Source organism: Rhinatrema bivittatum, chromosome 2 (genome assembly GCF_901001135.1).
Source record: "Rhinatrema bivittatum chromosome 2, aRhiBiv1.1, whole genome shotgun sequence".
In the NCBI taxonomy this organism is placed as follows: domain Eukaryota; kingdom Metazoa; phylum Chordata; class Amphibia; order Gymnophiona; family Rhinatrematidae; genus Rhinatrema; species Rhinatrema bivittatum.
Window position 1 is genome coordinate 61,304,980 of NC_042616.1, and position 16,316 is coordinate 61,321,295.

The 16,316-nt window shown below is 49.2% G+C and overlaps 1 protein-coding gene across 3 annotated transcripts in view; it reads left to right on the forward strand.

Moving 5' to 3' along the window:
- Nucleotides 1–16,316, forward strand: part of LOC115084011 (NXPE family member 3-like) — a 55,168-nt gene that overhangs the window by 23,548 nt on the left and 15,304 nt on the right. For all 3 annotated transcript variants that reach the window (XM_029588260.1, XM_029588262.1, XM_029588261.1), the window contains one exon: nt 8,304–9,052. In XM_029588260.1, the coding sequence (XP_029444120.1) occupies nt 8,304–9,052 (749 nt within the window). The remainder of the gene's footprint in view (nt 1–8,303; nt 9,053–16,316) is intronic.

Consider the following 16,316-nt stretch of genomic DNA (forward strand, 5'->3'; position numbering starts at 1 on the left):
GAGTGTCTCCCCAGTAAGGTGCCGAGGTCTCAAGACCCCCAGGGGGCTTTGCGAGTAACGAAGATTAGGAACTCCTCTCTGCATGGGACTTTTGCGTTCAGGCCTGCTCTTCGCCCTTGCTCCACCCTCTCTACCTCTATGTCGACTCTCTTCGGGCCTGATGGACGGCTTGCTGCCGCGGCGTCTCCATGCCGCTTCTCCCCTGCGTCCCCGGACTGGCTTGACGCTGCGGATCCGCCATGTTCCAAAGTATGTACCAGCAAGGGCGCAAACCACAGGGGCATGTATTTGACGTCATCCGCTTCCATCATAAAAGGTCTTCACTTGTGCTTACTATTCGAGTTAGCAAGGATTCGTCTACGCTACTCTGCCTCCTTGGACTTACTAGGGGTACTCGCTCCTCGAGGGCCTATGTTCCTGAAGACTCTGAAGATTCTTTACTGCCTGGAAGCTATTACAGATACAGACAATCGTGAGTTGCCATCGCTCTCTCAGAGCTGTCCCTGGAACCAGGTACTCGCTTCTCGAGGGCCTAACTCTTTCCAGCTACTGAGCCTCTTTAAGATTCTATGTGAGATTGTCATCTACTATTGGATATGTATACAGCATACCCTGTCTACTCACTATCTATAGTCTTCCTACAGCTCAGCAACCCTGGGATCGCAGTTCCAGTATCTGAGGGACTTCAGCCCTGCCGGGCATACCAGCTCACTACTGCCACCTCTGGTGGTTCTACTAACCTGTCTAATAAAAGAACTATCTGTGTCTGTTGCCATACTCAAGCCTAGCCCGTGGTCCCTCTCAGGATATCCTCCTGGGGGCGCTGTCATCTGCCATTGGCCCAAGGATTCACCTATTTACTACAGTGTGCTCACTCTTCCCACTTCAGGAGATGAGCATAACAGAGTGCTAGCTCTCATCTATGTCTCCGTCCATAAGACATCAGAACCATAACATATTGCAACTCAGCACGGAGATTATAACAGAGTGCTACTGCTCCCTCTGGAGGAGCAGACCTTTAACAGATTGCTAACTCCTCCTTCCTGGGAAGTTCACTCATACAGATTGCTAGTTTCGCAATCTAAACCCTACAGATTGCTAACTCCTCCCCTCTGGGGGAGCAAACCCTAACAGATTGCTAGCTCCTCCCCTGTGGAGGAGCAGAACCATAACATATTGTTAACTCCCTAGCAGGTTTATAACAGGGATTGCAGCCTCCACGTCCAACCCCGTTGGAGAGGGCTCGGTGGATGTGTCTTTGACTCCTCCACCCCCTCCCGGAGGGGTACCTTGATGAAGACCTTGGGAAGACGGCTCCTCTGGAAGGCGATGATCCTAAGGTGGTCCACCTGTTTCACAAAGAGGAATTGGATCCACTCATTCCATGGGTCTTGGCGGAGCTCGGAGTGGACCTCCCTCAAGAGGCACTTCCTCCAGGTTTGGTGGACCTGGTTTTGGCTGGATTACGAGGTCCCTCCCGGACCTTTCCTCTTCATCCCATGCTCCAACAATTGATGGCTCGGGAGTGGGATGTTCCGATGCCGGCCTCAGAGTGGGGTGGGCAATGGAGAAGTTATATCCGTTACTTGGGGAGGTTTTGGAGCTCCTCAGGTCTCCCAAGATGGACGCTTTGGTGTCGGTCACAAAGAGGACTATGATCCCAGTTGCGGGGGCTGCGGCTTTGAAGGATCTCCAGGATAGAAATCTGGAGGTTCTCCTAAAGAGAAATTTTGAGGTTTCCAACCTAGGCATTTGGGCGGTGGTCTGCAGTAGCTTCATGCTCTGGGCTGGTTTACATTGGGTACAACAGCTGTTAACTTCCTAGGACCTCCCACCTCAGGAAGTGGCTCAGGCTGAGCGCCTGGAAGCGGTGGTGGCATATGGGGCAGATGCCCTATATACTGACATTCGTCAGAACATCATGCCGGTTTACATTGCAACTGATTAACAAAAGAGAGAAAATACAATAAACAGGGTGGGGGAGGGGGAGCAGCGAGAGAAAGAGGAGCGAAGACAGCAGTAGGAAAGAGAGTGAAAGAGAAGAGATGAATAGGAACACTCGAACATTCAAAGCATATGAATTAACTAGAGGGATATATATACAAATTAGATGAAAAATAGATCATTGATGGCAGGGACTGGGAGGGGTGGGGGAGGAAGGGAAAGGGTGAGGAGGAGGGTAAGGGGGGGAAATTATATGTCTTTATTTAAAGACTTTGCTAGGGGCAAGGAGTGGAAAGAGAGAGGAAGCAGGGGGGAGGGAGAGGGAGGGTGGGTAAGGTGAAAATTTTATACGTTAAGTTTGGTCAACTTCTGGATATGCCAATGTAAAGAGCCATGTTTTGAGCCTTTTTTAAATTTACAAAGACTCAGTTCTAGGTGGAGAGCAGTGGGCATGGGTTCCAAAGGGAAGGGCCAGCAATAGAGAAAGCTCTTTCTCTGGTGGAAGTGTGGTGTGCAGTTTTTAGGGTGGGGGTGTGTAGAGTTCCAGCAAGGTTGGATCTGGAGGGGCGGGTGGATGATCAGAAGTGTGGTGCATTATCGAGCCAGGTATGATTGTGAATGTACAATAGCTTGTGGAGAATGGTGAGTGTTTTGTATTTTATGCGGGAGGCAATGGGTAACCAGTAGAGGTCTTTTAGGTTAGGGGTAATGTGATCGGATTTACGTGTGTTAGTGAGAATTCTGGCATTTTGTAATAGTTGGAGGGGTTTTAATTGTGGAGAGAGGGAGGCCTAGAAGTAAGGAGTTGCAATAGTCGAGTTTAGATAAGATAGTTGCCTGTAGGACTGTGCAGAAATCTTGGGTATATAAGAGGGGTCTAATTTTCTTTAGGATGTGCAATTTGAAAAAACCTGTTTTTATGGTATTGTGGATGTGAGATTTGAAATTTAGATGTCGATCAAGAGAGACACCCAGATCTCTCACATTGTTGGTGACTGTGTCGGGGGGAGGGGAGGAATTACATAAGTCTGGGAGTGTGCTAGCTGAAGGTTTGGAGATTGAAAGGAGCTCCGTTTTAGTTACATTTAAGGCAAGATGTAGGTTAGAAAGCAGGGTGTTGATTGAGGTAAGGCAAGAGTCCCAGAATTGTGTTTTGGGGAGGGATCCTTGAAAAGGGATGAGGATTTGAACGTCGTCAGCATACATGAAAAGGGAGGAGGTAGCAGAGGGGAAGGAGGTAAATGTTGAAGAGTGTGGATGAGAGGGAAGAGCCCTGAGGGACGCCCTGGGTGAGTGGGATGATTCATAGTTGTCTATTTTAACATGTGTAGTTTCTATTGTTGAGATAAGAGGAGAACCATTGTAGTGCTGTACCTGTGACACCAATCTCAGAAAGACCGGTGAGGAGTATGGTGTGATTGACGGTGTCAAAGGCTGCGGAAATGTCAAGGAGGGCAAGTATGTATGAGTGACGGTGGTCTAATCCCTTGAGTATAATGTCATTGAGAGTAAGAAGGAGACATTCAGTATTTCGGGCTTTACGAAAACCGAATTGAGCCGGGTGGAGGGTGTTGTGTTCTTCATGGAATTCGGTAAGTTGGGTATTGATTATTTTCTCCATTATTTTTGCTATGAATGGCAGATTAGAAATGGGGCGATAGCTGGAATACTAGGGCCAGAACCATGGCATCGACATCTCCGCCAGAAGGCTTCTTTGGCTGCGCAACTGGTCTGCTGATGTCTCTTCTAAGGCCCAGTTGAGTTCCTTGCCCTTCAAGGGTAAGTTCCTCTTTGGAGATGATCTGGAGCAGTTGATTAAGTTGCTGGGCGAGAATAAGGTTCACTGGCTGCTGGAAGACAGACTGAGGTCCTCCAGAGGTTTTCTTTGACCAGAGCTCAGTTTTGTGGCCAGAGATGATTCCGGCAAAACAGGACCCCGGGCGACTCAGCAACAGCCCGCTGGCATGCCCCAGCCCTGGGTTCATTCCTTTCGGGGATGTCGACCCGGGAGGGACGGGGCCAGTCCCTCTTGGAGCTAAATCCACACAATGAGATGTGTTCAGCCCATTCCTCGGTTCCCAGAGTGGGAGGATGGCTGTCCGGATTTTATGAGAAATGGGTCAAGATAATGACAGACCAGTGGGTTCTCGAGGTTATAAGGCAAGGTTATGCATTGGAATTTGCTCGTCCCATCCGCAACCTCTTTCTAGTGTCCCCATGCGGTTCTCGAAAGGCATCATTCGTGCACCAGACCCTCGACCATCTCCTAAGTTTGGGGGCCATTGTTCCCGTACCTCAGGAGGAGTGGGCGACGGGGCGTTATGCCATATACTTCATTGTCCCCAAGAAGGAGGGATAATTCCGCACGATTCTCGACCTCAAAAAGGTAAACAGAGCCCTCAAGCTCCCACATTTCCGGATGGAGACTCTACGGTCCGACATTGCGGCGGTCCGCACCAGAGAGTTTCTGGCGTCACTAAACTTGACCGAGGCGTATTTGCATATAGCCATTTGCCAGGATCATCAGAGGTTTCTTCTTTGATTCAAGATTCTAGGCGATTATTTACAGTTTTGTGAGCTGCCGTTCAGCCTCACGACAGCCCCTCGTACTTTCACCAGGATGATGGTGGTAGTCACTGCAGCCCTTCGGAGGGAGGGCATGCTAGTTCACCCGTATCTGGACGACTGGCTCATCAGGGCAAAATCGATAGAGCAGTGCGAGGCAGTGGTTTGGAGAGTCGTGGGGCTCCTGGAGTCGCTGGGATGGGTAGTCAATCAGGCAAAGAGCAACCTTTGCCTATCCCAGGTGCTGGACTTCTTGGGAGCTCGATTCAATACCCGATTGGGGAAGATTTTTCTTCAAGAGGACAGGAGCACCAAGTTGAGGCAACAACTCGAACGCCTGTTATCGCTGCCGATACCCACGGTTTGGGATTACTTGCAGGTCCTTGGTTCCATGGCATTCACTCTGGAGTTAGTCCCCTGGGCGTTTGCTCATATGAGACCATTACAGAGAGCATTGCTTTCTCGATGGGATCCGAAGTTGGAACAGTTTCAGATCCCATTGCTGCTCACAGAATGAGCGAGATCCAGTCTTGGCTGGTGGCTGATCCCAGGGCACTTGTCTCGCAGAGTGGATCTCGAGGTTCCTCAGTGGATAGTGGTCACCACGGATGCCAGCCTGTCAGGTTGGGGAGCGGTCTGCCTAACATGCAGGCGGCCCAAGGAACCTGGTCGACAAAGGAGTCGCAATGGTCCATCAATCATCTGGAGATGAAGGCAGTCCGGCTAGCGCTCCAACTGTTTCTGCCACTGGTACACAATCGAGCAGTACGGGTTTTGTCCGACAATGCAACAACAGTGGCCTACATCAACCGTCAGGGCGGCACCAGAAGTCGATGGTAGCCGCGGAGGTGGCACAGCTCATGGTCTGGGCAGAGAAGCATATCACCATCCTGGCAGCATCGCACATCGCAGGCATGGACAATGTGCAGGCGGATTACTTGAGTTGACAACGGATCAATCCCGGAGAGTGGGAGCTATCCGAGGAGGCGATGGCCCTAATCATTCGCAGGTAGGGGATCCCCCATCTGGATCTGATGGCAACGCAAAGGAACTCCAAGGCCATCCGCTTCTTCAGTCGCAGATGGCAACACGGAGCCGAAGGGGTCGACACCGTGGTTCTTCCGTGGCCGTCCAGGATTCTACTCTGTCTTGCCTCCGTGGTCTCTGGTCGGCAAGGTTTTACGCCGCATAGAGATTCACCCAGGGAAGGTGATACTAGTGGCTCCAGAATGGCCCCGGTGCCCGTGGTTCACGGATCTGGTCAATCTGGCAGTCAAAGGTCCTCTCCAACTGGGTCCTCTTACCCACTTGCTACGTCAAGGCCCTATATTTTTCGATCAGGTGGATCGCTTTTGTCTAGCGGCATGGCTTTTGAGCATAGGCGATTGAGGAAGAAAGTTTCCCAGGAGGATGTTATCTCTACCCTCCTGCAGGCACGTAAGACATGTACCTCATTGTCGTATGTCAGGGTATGGAAGGTATTTGAGTTATGGTGCCGTTCGTCTGTGCCGCAGATTTTGGCTTTTTTGCAGAAAGACCTAGCTAAAGGATTGTCTTTTAATTCCCTTCGTGTCCAGGTGGCTGCGTTGGGATGACGCCTAGGCAAGTTCGACGGCAGTTCCCTTGCGTCCCATCCTGATGTGGTACATTTCCTTAGGTGGGCAAAACACTTTGAATCCTCCAATCCGTTCCATCTGTCCTTCTTGGAGCCTGAATCTGGTACTTAGAGCCTTGTGTGATGCTCCCTTTGAGCCCCTTAAAGAGCTATGTTAAAGGATCTCACCCTCAAGACGGTGTTTTTGGTGGCTATTTGCTCGGCTCATAAGGTGTCAGAACTACAAGCTCTTTCTTGTCGGGAGCTATTCTTGCACTTTACGAACTCGGAAGTATCGCTTAGGACCGTTTTTCGTCCTTTTTGCCAAAGGTGATTTCTGCGTTCCATCTTAATCAGTCTGTGGAACTTCCGACTTTCTCGCACTTGGATATGGATGCTCCACATTCGAGGGAATTGAAGCGTCTAGACGTACAGAGGGTTCTTCTGCGGTATTTGGAGGTCACAAATTCTTTCTGTGTTTCAGTTCATTTGTTTGTATTATGGAATGGCCCTAAGAAAGGTAAACAAGTATCCAGGGCGACTATAGCTCAATGGCTGAAAGAGGCTATTTCGTTGGCTTACATTTGTCGGGGCCGACCGGTTCCGGAAGGTTTGAAAGCGCACTCACTTCGCGCTCAAGCCTCCTCTTGGGCTGAATGTCAGTCTGTGTCGCCGCAGGAGATTTGCAGGGCGGCAATGTGGAAGACACTGCACACTTTTGCGCGTCACTACCATCTGGACGTCCAAGCTCCAGACAAGGGCAGTTTTGGCAGAGGTGTTCTTCAAGTGGGACTCTCAACGTCCCACCCTGTGTAGGGAAGCTTTGGTACATCCCAGCAGTCTGGGCTGATCTGGGTACGTACATGGAAAGGAAAATTAGTTCTTACCTGATAATTTTCGTTCCTGTAGCACCACAGATCAGTCCAGACACCCTCCCTTTTTAACGGAGTTTATCGTGAGAGTCCGCTCTATGATGTTATTTCTACTGCAGAAACCAAAAGAAGGCTACATGTTTATCCAACGTTTTGGATTAATTAGTTCTAGAATGTTCTAGTTAATTTGAACTTTGCAGATCAAGTGAAAAAAATAATTTGGCAGCACTGTTATTCTCCGACTTATTTCTGCTTTGATACTGTTTATACTGAAGAGCTGCAGGTGGCACACCAGGTTAAGAGGGGGTGCCTTACAAGTTTTTCTCTGTCTCCATCTGCTGGAAGGGAGGCAAAACCCAGCAGTCTGGACTGATCCTTGGTACTACAGGAATGAAAATTATCAGGTAAGAACTAATTTTCCTTTATTAATGCTTGCAACGATTTGGACTTACAGCATCTTTCATCTAAAGCCATGCACTAATAATTGTGGCCTGCACAGAAGCTTACTTTGAGCCAACTCTGGGGGTAGATGTCCTTGATGTTTCACACAGCATACTGCAGTGAAATGTGGTCAAAATTCAAAAGAATACATAAATGGATGCTTTGTAGATTGGGATAACTTTAGTTGAACCAAAATAGATATGTTAGGCTTTTATTACATGGTAAGAGCAAGTAAAGCACCATTGGCTCATTTAGTCTGCCCAATTATTCTGTCTATGCTGATAAGGAGATATTCCAGCTGCCAGCCATAGAGACTTGACTGCTTTTGGGATATTGCTTCTTATCCATGGTGGCTTTTGTTTTGTTCCTCTTTGGTTCTGTACTATCCTGGATCAGTGGCCATACAAGTTTCCAGTTTAATGAATCCAACACTCTGCCATTTCCCCTTCCCCTCACTAGGTTTTACCTCCAAGCTTTGTAGTAATCTAAACAGTTGCCAAAACTAGTGAGGCTGTTGTCAGAACCTAGGTCCCCATGACCTTGCTGGTTAGTACCTGGCCAACAAGCTTTTGAGACTATATCTGAAGACAGGACCCTTGTGATCTCTAAAGCTCACATACAACATTCTTTTTCGATATTTCTTTTGTTCAGGTAAAAGGTATCACAGTCTGCAGAAAAGCCAGTTTTGTCCAGGACCAATCTGGTTATGAGAGTGCTGAACTAACTAAGTCAGAGGTTCTGCTTCCTGGAGAGTAAATAAGAGTGCAATTTCAGGGAATGTTCCTTGCATTAGGAAATTTTCTTAGCTAGAGGTCAATTGACTGTCCTGCATCAGCGTTCTGTCATATGGTTCATTTAGCTCTAAAGTTGTTCTTTCCTCTTACCAGTTAAATCACATCGTGTCGTCCGGATCCAGCAGGACAGAAGAGCAACAGTTCCTAAACCAGGTGACCAAAGCCAGCAAAAGTTCCTATTGTGGCTACCAACACCAGCACCTTTCCCCAGAAGAGCGAGCCGAAGAAGAATGGTTGCTTGCCGCATCAGAGTGGCCATTACCTCCAGCTGGAACGACCCTGTTTTTACACAGCACCGATCCTGCCCACAGCCATTTCGTGATCCTGAACTCTCACTTACACTTCCTGGTGGGGGACCCCTTGGAGGTCCTGATTCGCATGTACGATTTTCAAGGCAGACCAAAGCAGTACGGTGGGGATTATGTGCAGGCGAAGATCCACTCGCCTTCCCAGAAAGCTGGAGCGACTGGAAGGGTCGTGGACCACCGGAATGGGTTTTACACGGCCTACTTTACCTTGATGTGGCCTGGGAAGGTCACTGTATCTGTGACCTTGGTCCATCCCAGCGAGGGAGTTGGTGTCCTTCAGAGGTTACGGGAGCGCAAGCCTGACAGGGTCTTCTTCAAAAGCTTGTTCCAGTCCGGCAGCACTTCCGAAACCACTGTGTGCAACCTGTGCTTGCAGGGAGAAAGTCCTGTGTGCAACTATACCGACCTGTACACTGGAGAACCGTGGTTCTGCTACAGGCCCAAAACACTTTCCTGCAGAAACCGTGTCAACCATGCCAAAGGGGGATACCAGAAAGGACTTCTCAAGAGAGGGGAGAGCCTTTTTTTCCAAAGGTACAGCACTAAGGATCCTTTGCTTGTCCCATGCTTTCTTCAGTTTTAAGATATGTTCAGTTTTAGGAGTGTTCGAGACTGGGTATTCTATTGTTTCTTATATGAAATAACCCGTAAGGTTCTTTCATATAAATAGAATACCCAGCCTCGAACACTCCTAAATGTCAGTAGACACAACAATAATACAAAGTGTATATATGACCTTCATATAAAAGACGATATAATCCACTTGTTTATGGAATCAATGTTCAGGACTATCCTAGCCCACGTCTTCATTTATAATCATTGGTCAGGTGTATATTATTATTTTTTCAGAAGTGTTTTTTAAAATTGCAAATAAAACTTAACTTGAAATGACAGTCATAGTCTTGAGATGACAGGCATGATAATCCAAAATTTCTCTCTCAAAGCACGCTCTCTCAAGTTAAGTTTTATTTGCAATTAAAAAAAAAGAAATCTGAAAAAGTAATATACACATGAACAATGATTATAAACTAAGACGTGGGCAAGGATAGACCTGAACATGTAATCCACTTGTTTTTGGAATCAAATGTCTTTTATATGATGGTCATATGTATACTTTGTGTTATTTTTCAGTTTTAATACTGTTTGTGCCCTCACTGCCTCTGTTGTGAGACTTCTCACTTTCCTTGAAGAAATATTTCTTTACTACTCCTGAATGTTTTCTCCTCCAGCATCATATCATTCTTGCCCTACTTGTTTTGAAAGCTGCTTACATCTTGTGCAGTGCTGATACTTTTGAGGTATCTTTCATATTCCCTACCCCCCATGCTGCCTCCTGTAGCACTCATTGGCATATGGTTTGTGTGTATATGTGTGTTTTTCTTATCCAGCTTAAAAGCTCACTGTCATGTCCATTTGGTAGTAAAAAATTAACTATATTTTTAGACCTAACTTGATTGTTTTTCCAGTACATACTCAGATCATTCCAGATCAATGGGTTATGCATCCTTACCAGCAAATGGAGTCAGAGACAAAACTTTGGACATTGCTACATAAGAGAGAGTACCACCTGCAGGCCCTCAGTATCTCTCTGACTACAGCAGATGGTAGAGATGCTAACCTGCAGTCTAGGATTTAGGTTAAAAAAAAAAAAGATTAGTTGAGCTAGTGTAGTGTGTTGCTCCTTGAGGAGTTAGGCACTGTCGCAGGCCATCCCTCAAGTGGAACTGGGTGTCCAGGGGTTGGTTGCCCCTGACTGCGTTTCGCCCATGTGCCTGCCAGTGGGCCTGATATCCAGAGGCTTCTGGTTCTCTCGGCCTCCAAAGCAGTACCTCCATTCCTCTGGCCCTGCTCTTCAGCGAGGTTTGGTAAAGTTGAGTTTTAAAAAAAACAAAACAGCCTTGGTTTCTTATCGCCTCAGGTAAGCCTACGGAATCAGCCGAGATGGCCAGGGCAGTGGGGACTGTGTCCTGAAACCTGGTGCAGGACCCAGGCTGTGAGGAGGTCAGCAACTCAGGGCTCCAGGTGTGCCTGACAGTTTCTCGCTTGTCAGCTGAGTGGGGGAGGTTTCCTTGGCCCCCCCTGTGGGTTCACCCTTTCAGGCTTTCCCACCGTGTGGGAGGCACAGTTGGGGCCAGAAGCAGCGTGTTGTGGAAGCTTTGGTTCGCCGGCTGGGGACCATTGAGACTTCTTGTGCAGCAGGCACCGGGTATTTTTTTTTTTTTGCTGCGTGGCTGCGCGGTGGCTCATATGGCGCCAAAATCCAAGATGGCCGCATGCCACGCATGTGGCGTGGCAGGGGACTGGCTGGATTTGCGTTCGCTCTGTCCTGCTTGCGTTTTTGGCCAGGAAGGCCCCTAGGGAAGGGGACGCTCCGGCCGGCAGGGGCTGCATTCGGCTGGACCTTCGATTCCCTCTGCGGACGCGGAGTTTTCAGATCTGCAGGGGAGGGATTTCCCCCCACCCCTGCTGTCGCCGACAGAGCTAGGGTGTGCAGCTGGAGAAGATCAGCAGCACGGGTCCCTGTAGGGGGCAGGGGAGGTGCAGCTGGACTTCTCCCTTGAATTTATGCTTCTCCTGCATTAGGCTTTTCTGGCCAATCAGAGGACTGGATTCAAGAGGACTGCAGAGCGACCCGGAGATCCTGTGGGCGGGGGTCCCAAGCGGGCTTCTCAGCGTCAGCCTGAGCTCCTTCGGAGGCTGGGGCTTCCTCACTCTGGATGCGCAGACACAGCGGCGGTTGACCAGCATGGGGACTCCTCTCACCCTCTGGGGACAGATATGGGTCCCAGTCTTCCCCCGACCTGGGAGACCCCGTCATGGATGACCCAGCCCTAGATGAGTTCCCAATTCCGGATGGGGATGACTCTCAAGTGATACCGTTGTTCAAGCTCGAGGAATTACACCCCTTGATTCCCCAAGTGCTGGAGGAAATAAGGGTTAAGGTCTCCCTGTAGGACTCTGATAGTGAGGGGGTCAACCCAGTACTCGATGGTCTTTGAGGACTGACGATGGCTTTTCCACTGCCCAAGAAGATCAGGAAGTTAGTGACCCAGGAGTGGGATTCTCCGGATTCTGGTTTGAAGGTGGGCAGAGCAATGGCGAAGCTTTAGCCCATGAATCTGGAAATGTTGTACCTCCTGAAGATACCGTGAGTGGACGCTGCTGTTTCAAAAGAAGACGACAGTTCCAGAAGCTGGGGCAGCAGCGCTGAAGGCATGCAGGTCTGCAAACTGGAGATTCAGTTGAAGTAGTTGTTTGAGGTTTCGGCGCTCAGCCTACGTGCGGTGGTATGTGCCAGCATGATGCAACGGGCCTGTCTGTGTTGGGTCCAAATGGCCTCGGAGGTGACATCTGGAGACTCTTTGCCCTTGCAAGCGGCCCACCTGGAGGCAGGGGTAGCGTATGTGGCCGATGCTCTGTATGACTTGGTGCGGACTTTGGCACATGCTGTGGTTTCCTGCGTCACTGCCCGCAGGCTTTTGTGGTTGCAGAACTGGTTGGCAGACTTGTCCTCCAAGGCGCAGCTTTGTATTCTCCCCTTTAAGGGAAAGCTCCTCTTTGGGGAGAATTTGGACCAGTTGGTGAAGCTGTTGGGGGAGACTAAAAGAAATCGGTTGCCGGAGGATAGGAAACCTAGTAGCAAGATGTTCCCTTCCCGAGCTTGTTTTTGGGATTCTCGGAGGTTTCGGTCCGGTAAACCGGTTCTGCCACCCGGTTCCAATCAGGGCTCCGGTTGACAGCAGTCCTTCCTTGGAGGCCAGCAGACTTCCAGAGACGGCACCGGCCAGGGCTCAGGCGGTAGTAAACCTGTGCAATGAGGCCAGGGGCCCCCACTCCCCCAAGAAGCGGTAGGCAGCAGATTATCCAACTTCTACGAGGAGTGGGAGAGGATTACCTCGGACTGTTGGGTCTTGGAGGTGGTTAAGTATGGTAACGCTCTAGATTTCTTGTATCCGGTGCGAGATGACTTTGTGGAGTCACAGATCCAATCAATCATGAAGAAAATGAAGCCATGCTCACATCCTGCAGACCACATCCCTTCCAAACTACTCTTGACAATCCCAGACACCATATCGCAAACGCTGGCGGACATCATCAACTGCTCTCTTTCTCAAGGCTTTTACCCAGACGATCTCAAACTGGCTTCTCTCAAACCTCTCCTAAAGAAGCCAAACTTAGACCCCGCTGACCCGAACAACTTCCGCCCAATCACCAACCTACGACTCATAGCCAAGATCATAGAAAAACTAGTTAATATTCAAATCTCTGAATACATTGAAGACAACAAACTCCGCTTCCCATCCCAATATGGGTTCCGCAAAGCCCTCCAGCACAGAATCCCTCCTTGTTTCACTGACAGACTACCTAATTCTAGACCTCGACAAAGGACAATCATTCCTATTGATTCTGTTAGACCTTTCTGCAGCTTTCGACACCGTCAACCACGCCATCCTCATAAACCAACTCTCATCCATTGGAATAACAGGTTCAGCGCTAGCCTGGTTCAAAACGTTCCTCAATAATAGAGGCTACAAAGTGAAAATCCAGAACAAAGAATCTTCCCGCCATGACGCACCAGTAGGAGTCCCACAGGGATCCTCCCTTTCACCCACCCTGTTCAATATTTACCTACTCCAGCTGTGCCAGCTTCTAACCAACCTAAAACTCAAACACTTTGTCTACGCTGGTGACATCCAGATAGCGATCCCACTTAAAGAATCTCTCATCAAAACTCTCGAATACTGGGAATCATGCTGCTCAAAAATCAATGACCTGCTCGCCAGCATAAACCTCATTTTAAACTCCACCAAAACAGAATTCATGCTAATTTCTCCAGAAAACAACAATAACTCCAGCACCCCTCCAAACATTCCTCTCTCCCCTCAAGTCAGAGACTTAGGAGCTATAATTGATAACAAGATGAATTTGAAAGCATTTGTTAGCCGCATTACAAAGGACTGTTTCCACAAACTCCAAGTATTGAAAAGGATAAAACCGCTTTTCCATTTTCATGACTTTAGAACAATACTACAAGCAATAATCTTCGCAAAGTTAGATTACTGCAACGCTATCCTTCTAGGACTCCCATCTTCATACACTAAACCTCTGCAGATGGTACAAAACGCAGCGGCAAGAATACTCACGAATACTAGAAGAAGAGACCACATCTCACCCATCTTAAAAGATCTCCATTGGCTCCCTATTCACTTCAGAATCATCTATAAATCCGTTACCATCATATATAAGTCCATCCACCACCGTATATCACTTGACCTTCAACACCCGCTCAGCCCACACAACTCCCTAAGACCGACCAGAGAAGCCTACAGAGGATCCCTCCAGATACCCAATACTAAATTCACGCGGCATATAACCTCAAGAGAACGGGCTTTCTCGACAGCCGGACCTTCACTCTGGAACTCCATCCCCACGAACCTCCGCCAGGAGCCTTGCCTGCCAACCTTCCGAAAAGATTGAAAACTTGGCTATTCAAACAAGCTTTCCCTGACCACACCTGAATCACAACTATATATTCAAAGAATGTAGCCACCCCAGTGCTGTAAATAATTATTAATTTATGATGTTAACCTTCTTCTGCTTCTTTCTCTCTTGTCCCAGTTCCATTCCCCCTGTTCATTGTAACTGCAACTCCTCTGCACTAGATTCAGTTATTGTATTTTTTGCACACCTTGTTCGAATGTAAACCGGCATGATGTGATTTTATCATGAATGCCAGTATATAAAAAACCTAAATAAAAAAAAATAAATGTGGTTTCATATGGTAGGCGAGAGGTCGTGTGGGCGACCCTTCAGAAGCTTCTCGATTTAAATGCCATTTGCCCGGTACCTCCTGCGGAACAGGGTCAGGGTCAGTACTCAGTGTACTTTTTGGTCCCCAAAAAGGAAGTCTCCTTTTGACCTATCCTCAACCTGCAGAAGGTGAACTGGTGCTTGTGGGTACCCAGGTTTCATATGGAAACGCTCTGCATGGTAGTTGCAGCGGTGTGCAAGGGGGAGGTTCTAGCATCGCTGGATTTGACAGAGGCATATCTGCACATCCCAATCCGGCAGGACCATCAAAGATTCCTAAGGTTCAAGGTGCTGGGACAACATTTTCAATTTCGTGCTCTCCCTTTTGGGTTGGCTACGGCATCTCGCACATTTCCAAGGTGATGGTAGTAGTGACAGTGGCTCTGCGCAAAGAAGGGATCTTGGTACATCTGTATTTGGACAACTGGCTCATCCGAGCCAAGTCTTGCAAGGACTGTGAGAGGTCCCACCAGAGGGTAATGGGCATGTTGAGGTCTCTCAGTTGGGTCATCAACCTGCAGAAGAATCAGCTGGTGCCCACGCAATGCCTGATGTACCTAGGAGCACAGTTCAACATGCAGGAGGGCAAGGTCTTCCTGGCTTCGGACTGACTTTGGAAATTGCAGGCCCAGGTACAAGGGCTACTCCGAGAAAGTGTAGCAAATGTAACCCCAATATTTAAAAAGGGCTCCAGGGCCGATCCGGGAAACTACAGACCGGTTAGCCTGACTTCAGTGCCAGGAAAAATAGTGGAAAGTGTTCTAAACATTAAAATCACAGAACATATAGAAAGACATGGTTCAATGGAACAAAGTCAGCATGGCTTTACCCAGGGCAAGTCTTGCCTCACAAATCTGCTTCACTTTTTTGAAGGAGTTAATAAACATGTGGATAAAGGTGAACCGGTAGATGTAGTATACTTGGATTTTCAGAAGGCGTTTGACAAAGTTCCTCATGAGAGGCTTCTAGGAAAAGTAAAAAGTCATGGGATAGGTGGCAATGTCCTTTCGTGGATTGCAAACTGGCTAAAAGACAGGAAACAGAGAGTAGGATTAAATGGGCAATTTTCTCAGTGGAAGGGAGTGGATAGTGGAGTGCCTCAGGGATCTGTATTGGGACCCTTACTTTTCAATCTAACTAGATAAACGACGCTTGACCGACGTGCCGCAAATGCGCAGTAGAGAGCAGCTCTACTGCGCATGTGCGGGCGAGCACGTCAGTCTTAGGCAGCGTCAAAAACCAAAAAACATGGCGGCAGCGGTGGTAGCAGCGGCAGCGGGCAGCGGTAGCGGCGGCGGTAGCGGGCGGCAGCGGCGGCGGTAGCGGCAGCTGGTGGGGGGGCGGTGGCGGTAGCGGGCGGCGGCGGTAGCGGCAGCGGGGGCGGGCGGCAGTGGCGGCGGTAGCGGGCGGCGGCGGTAGCGGCAGCGGGCAGCGGCAGCGGGCGGCGGCAGCGGTAGCGGCGGTAGCGGCAGCGGCCAGTAGCGAGGGAGGGAGGAGAGAGAGGGAGGGAGGGACGGACTAAGTGGGAGGGACGAAGAGAGAGAGTGGGAGGGAGTGATTGAGGGAGGGGGAGGGATTGAGTGAGGGAAGGGAGGGAGTGAGGGGGGAGGGACTGAGTGAGGGGGAGTGAGCGGGACTGAGGGAGAGGGAGGGAGGGAGTGGGGACTGAGGGGGAGTGAGTGGGACTGAGGGAGAGGGAGGGAGGGAGTGGGGACTGAGTGTGAGTGAGAGGGAGAGGGGAGGGAGTGAGTGAGACTGAGTGGGAGGGAGGGACTGAGTGAGAGGAGAGGGAGGCTGGGGAGGAGTGGGTGAGTGGGTGGGAGGGAGGTAGGGGAGAGAGAATGAGGGAGGTAGGGGAGAGAGAATGAGGGGGAGGTGAGAGACAGAGGGATGTAGCCCGTTTTAACGGGCTTAACGGCTTGTATATTTATAAATGATCTGGAAAGAAATACGACAAGTGAGATAATCAAATTTGCAGATGACACAA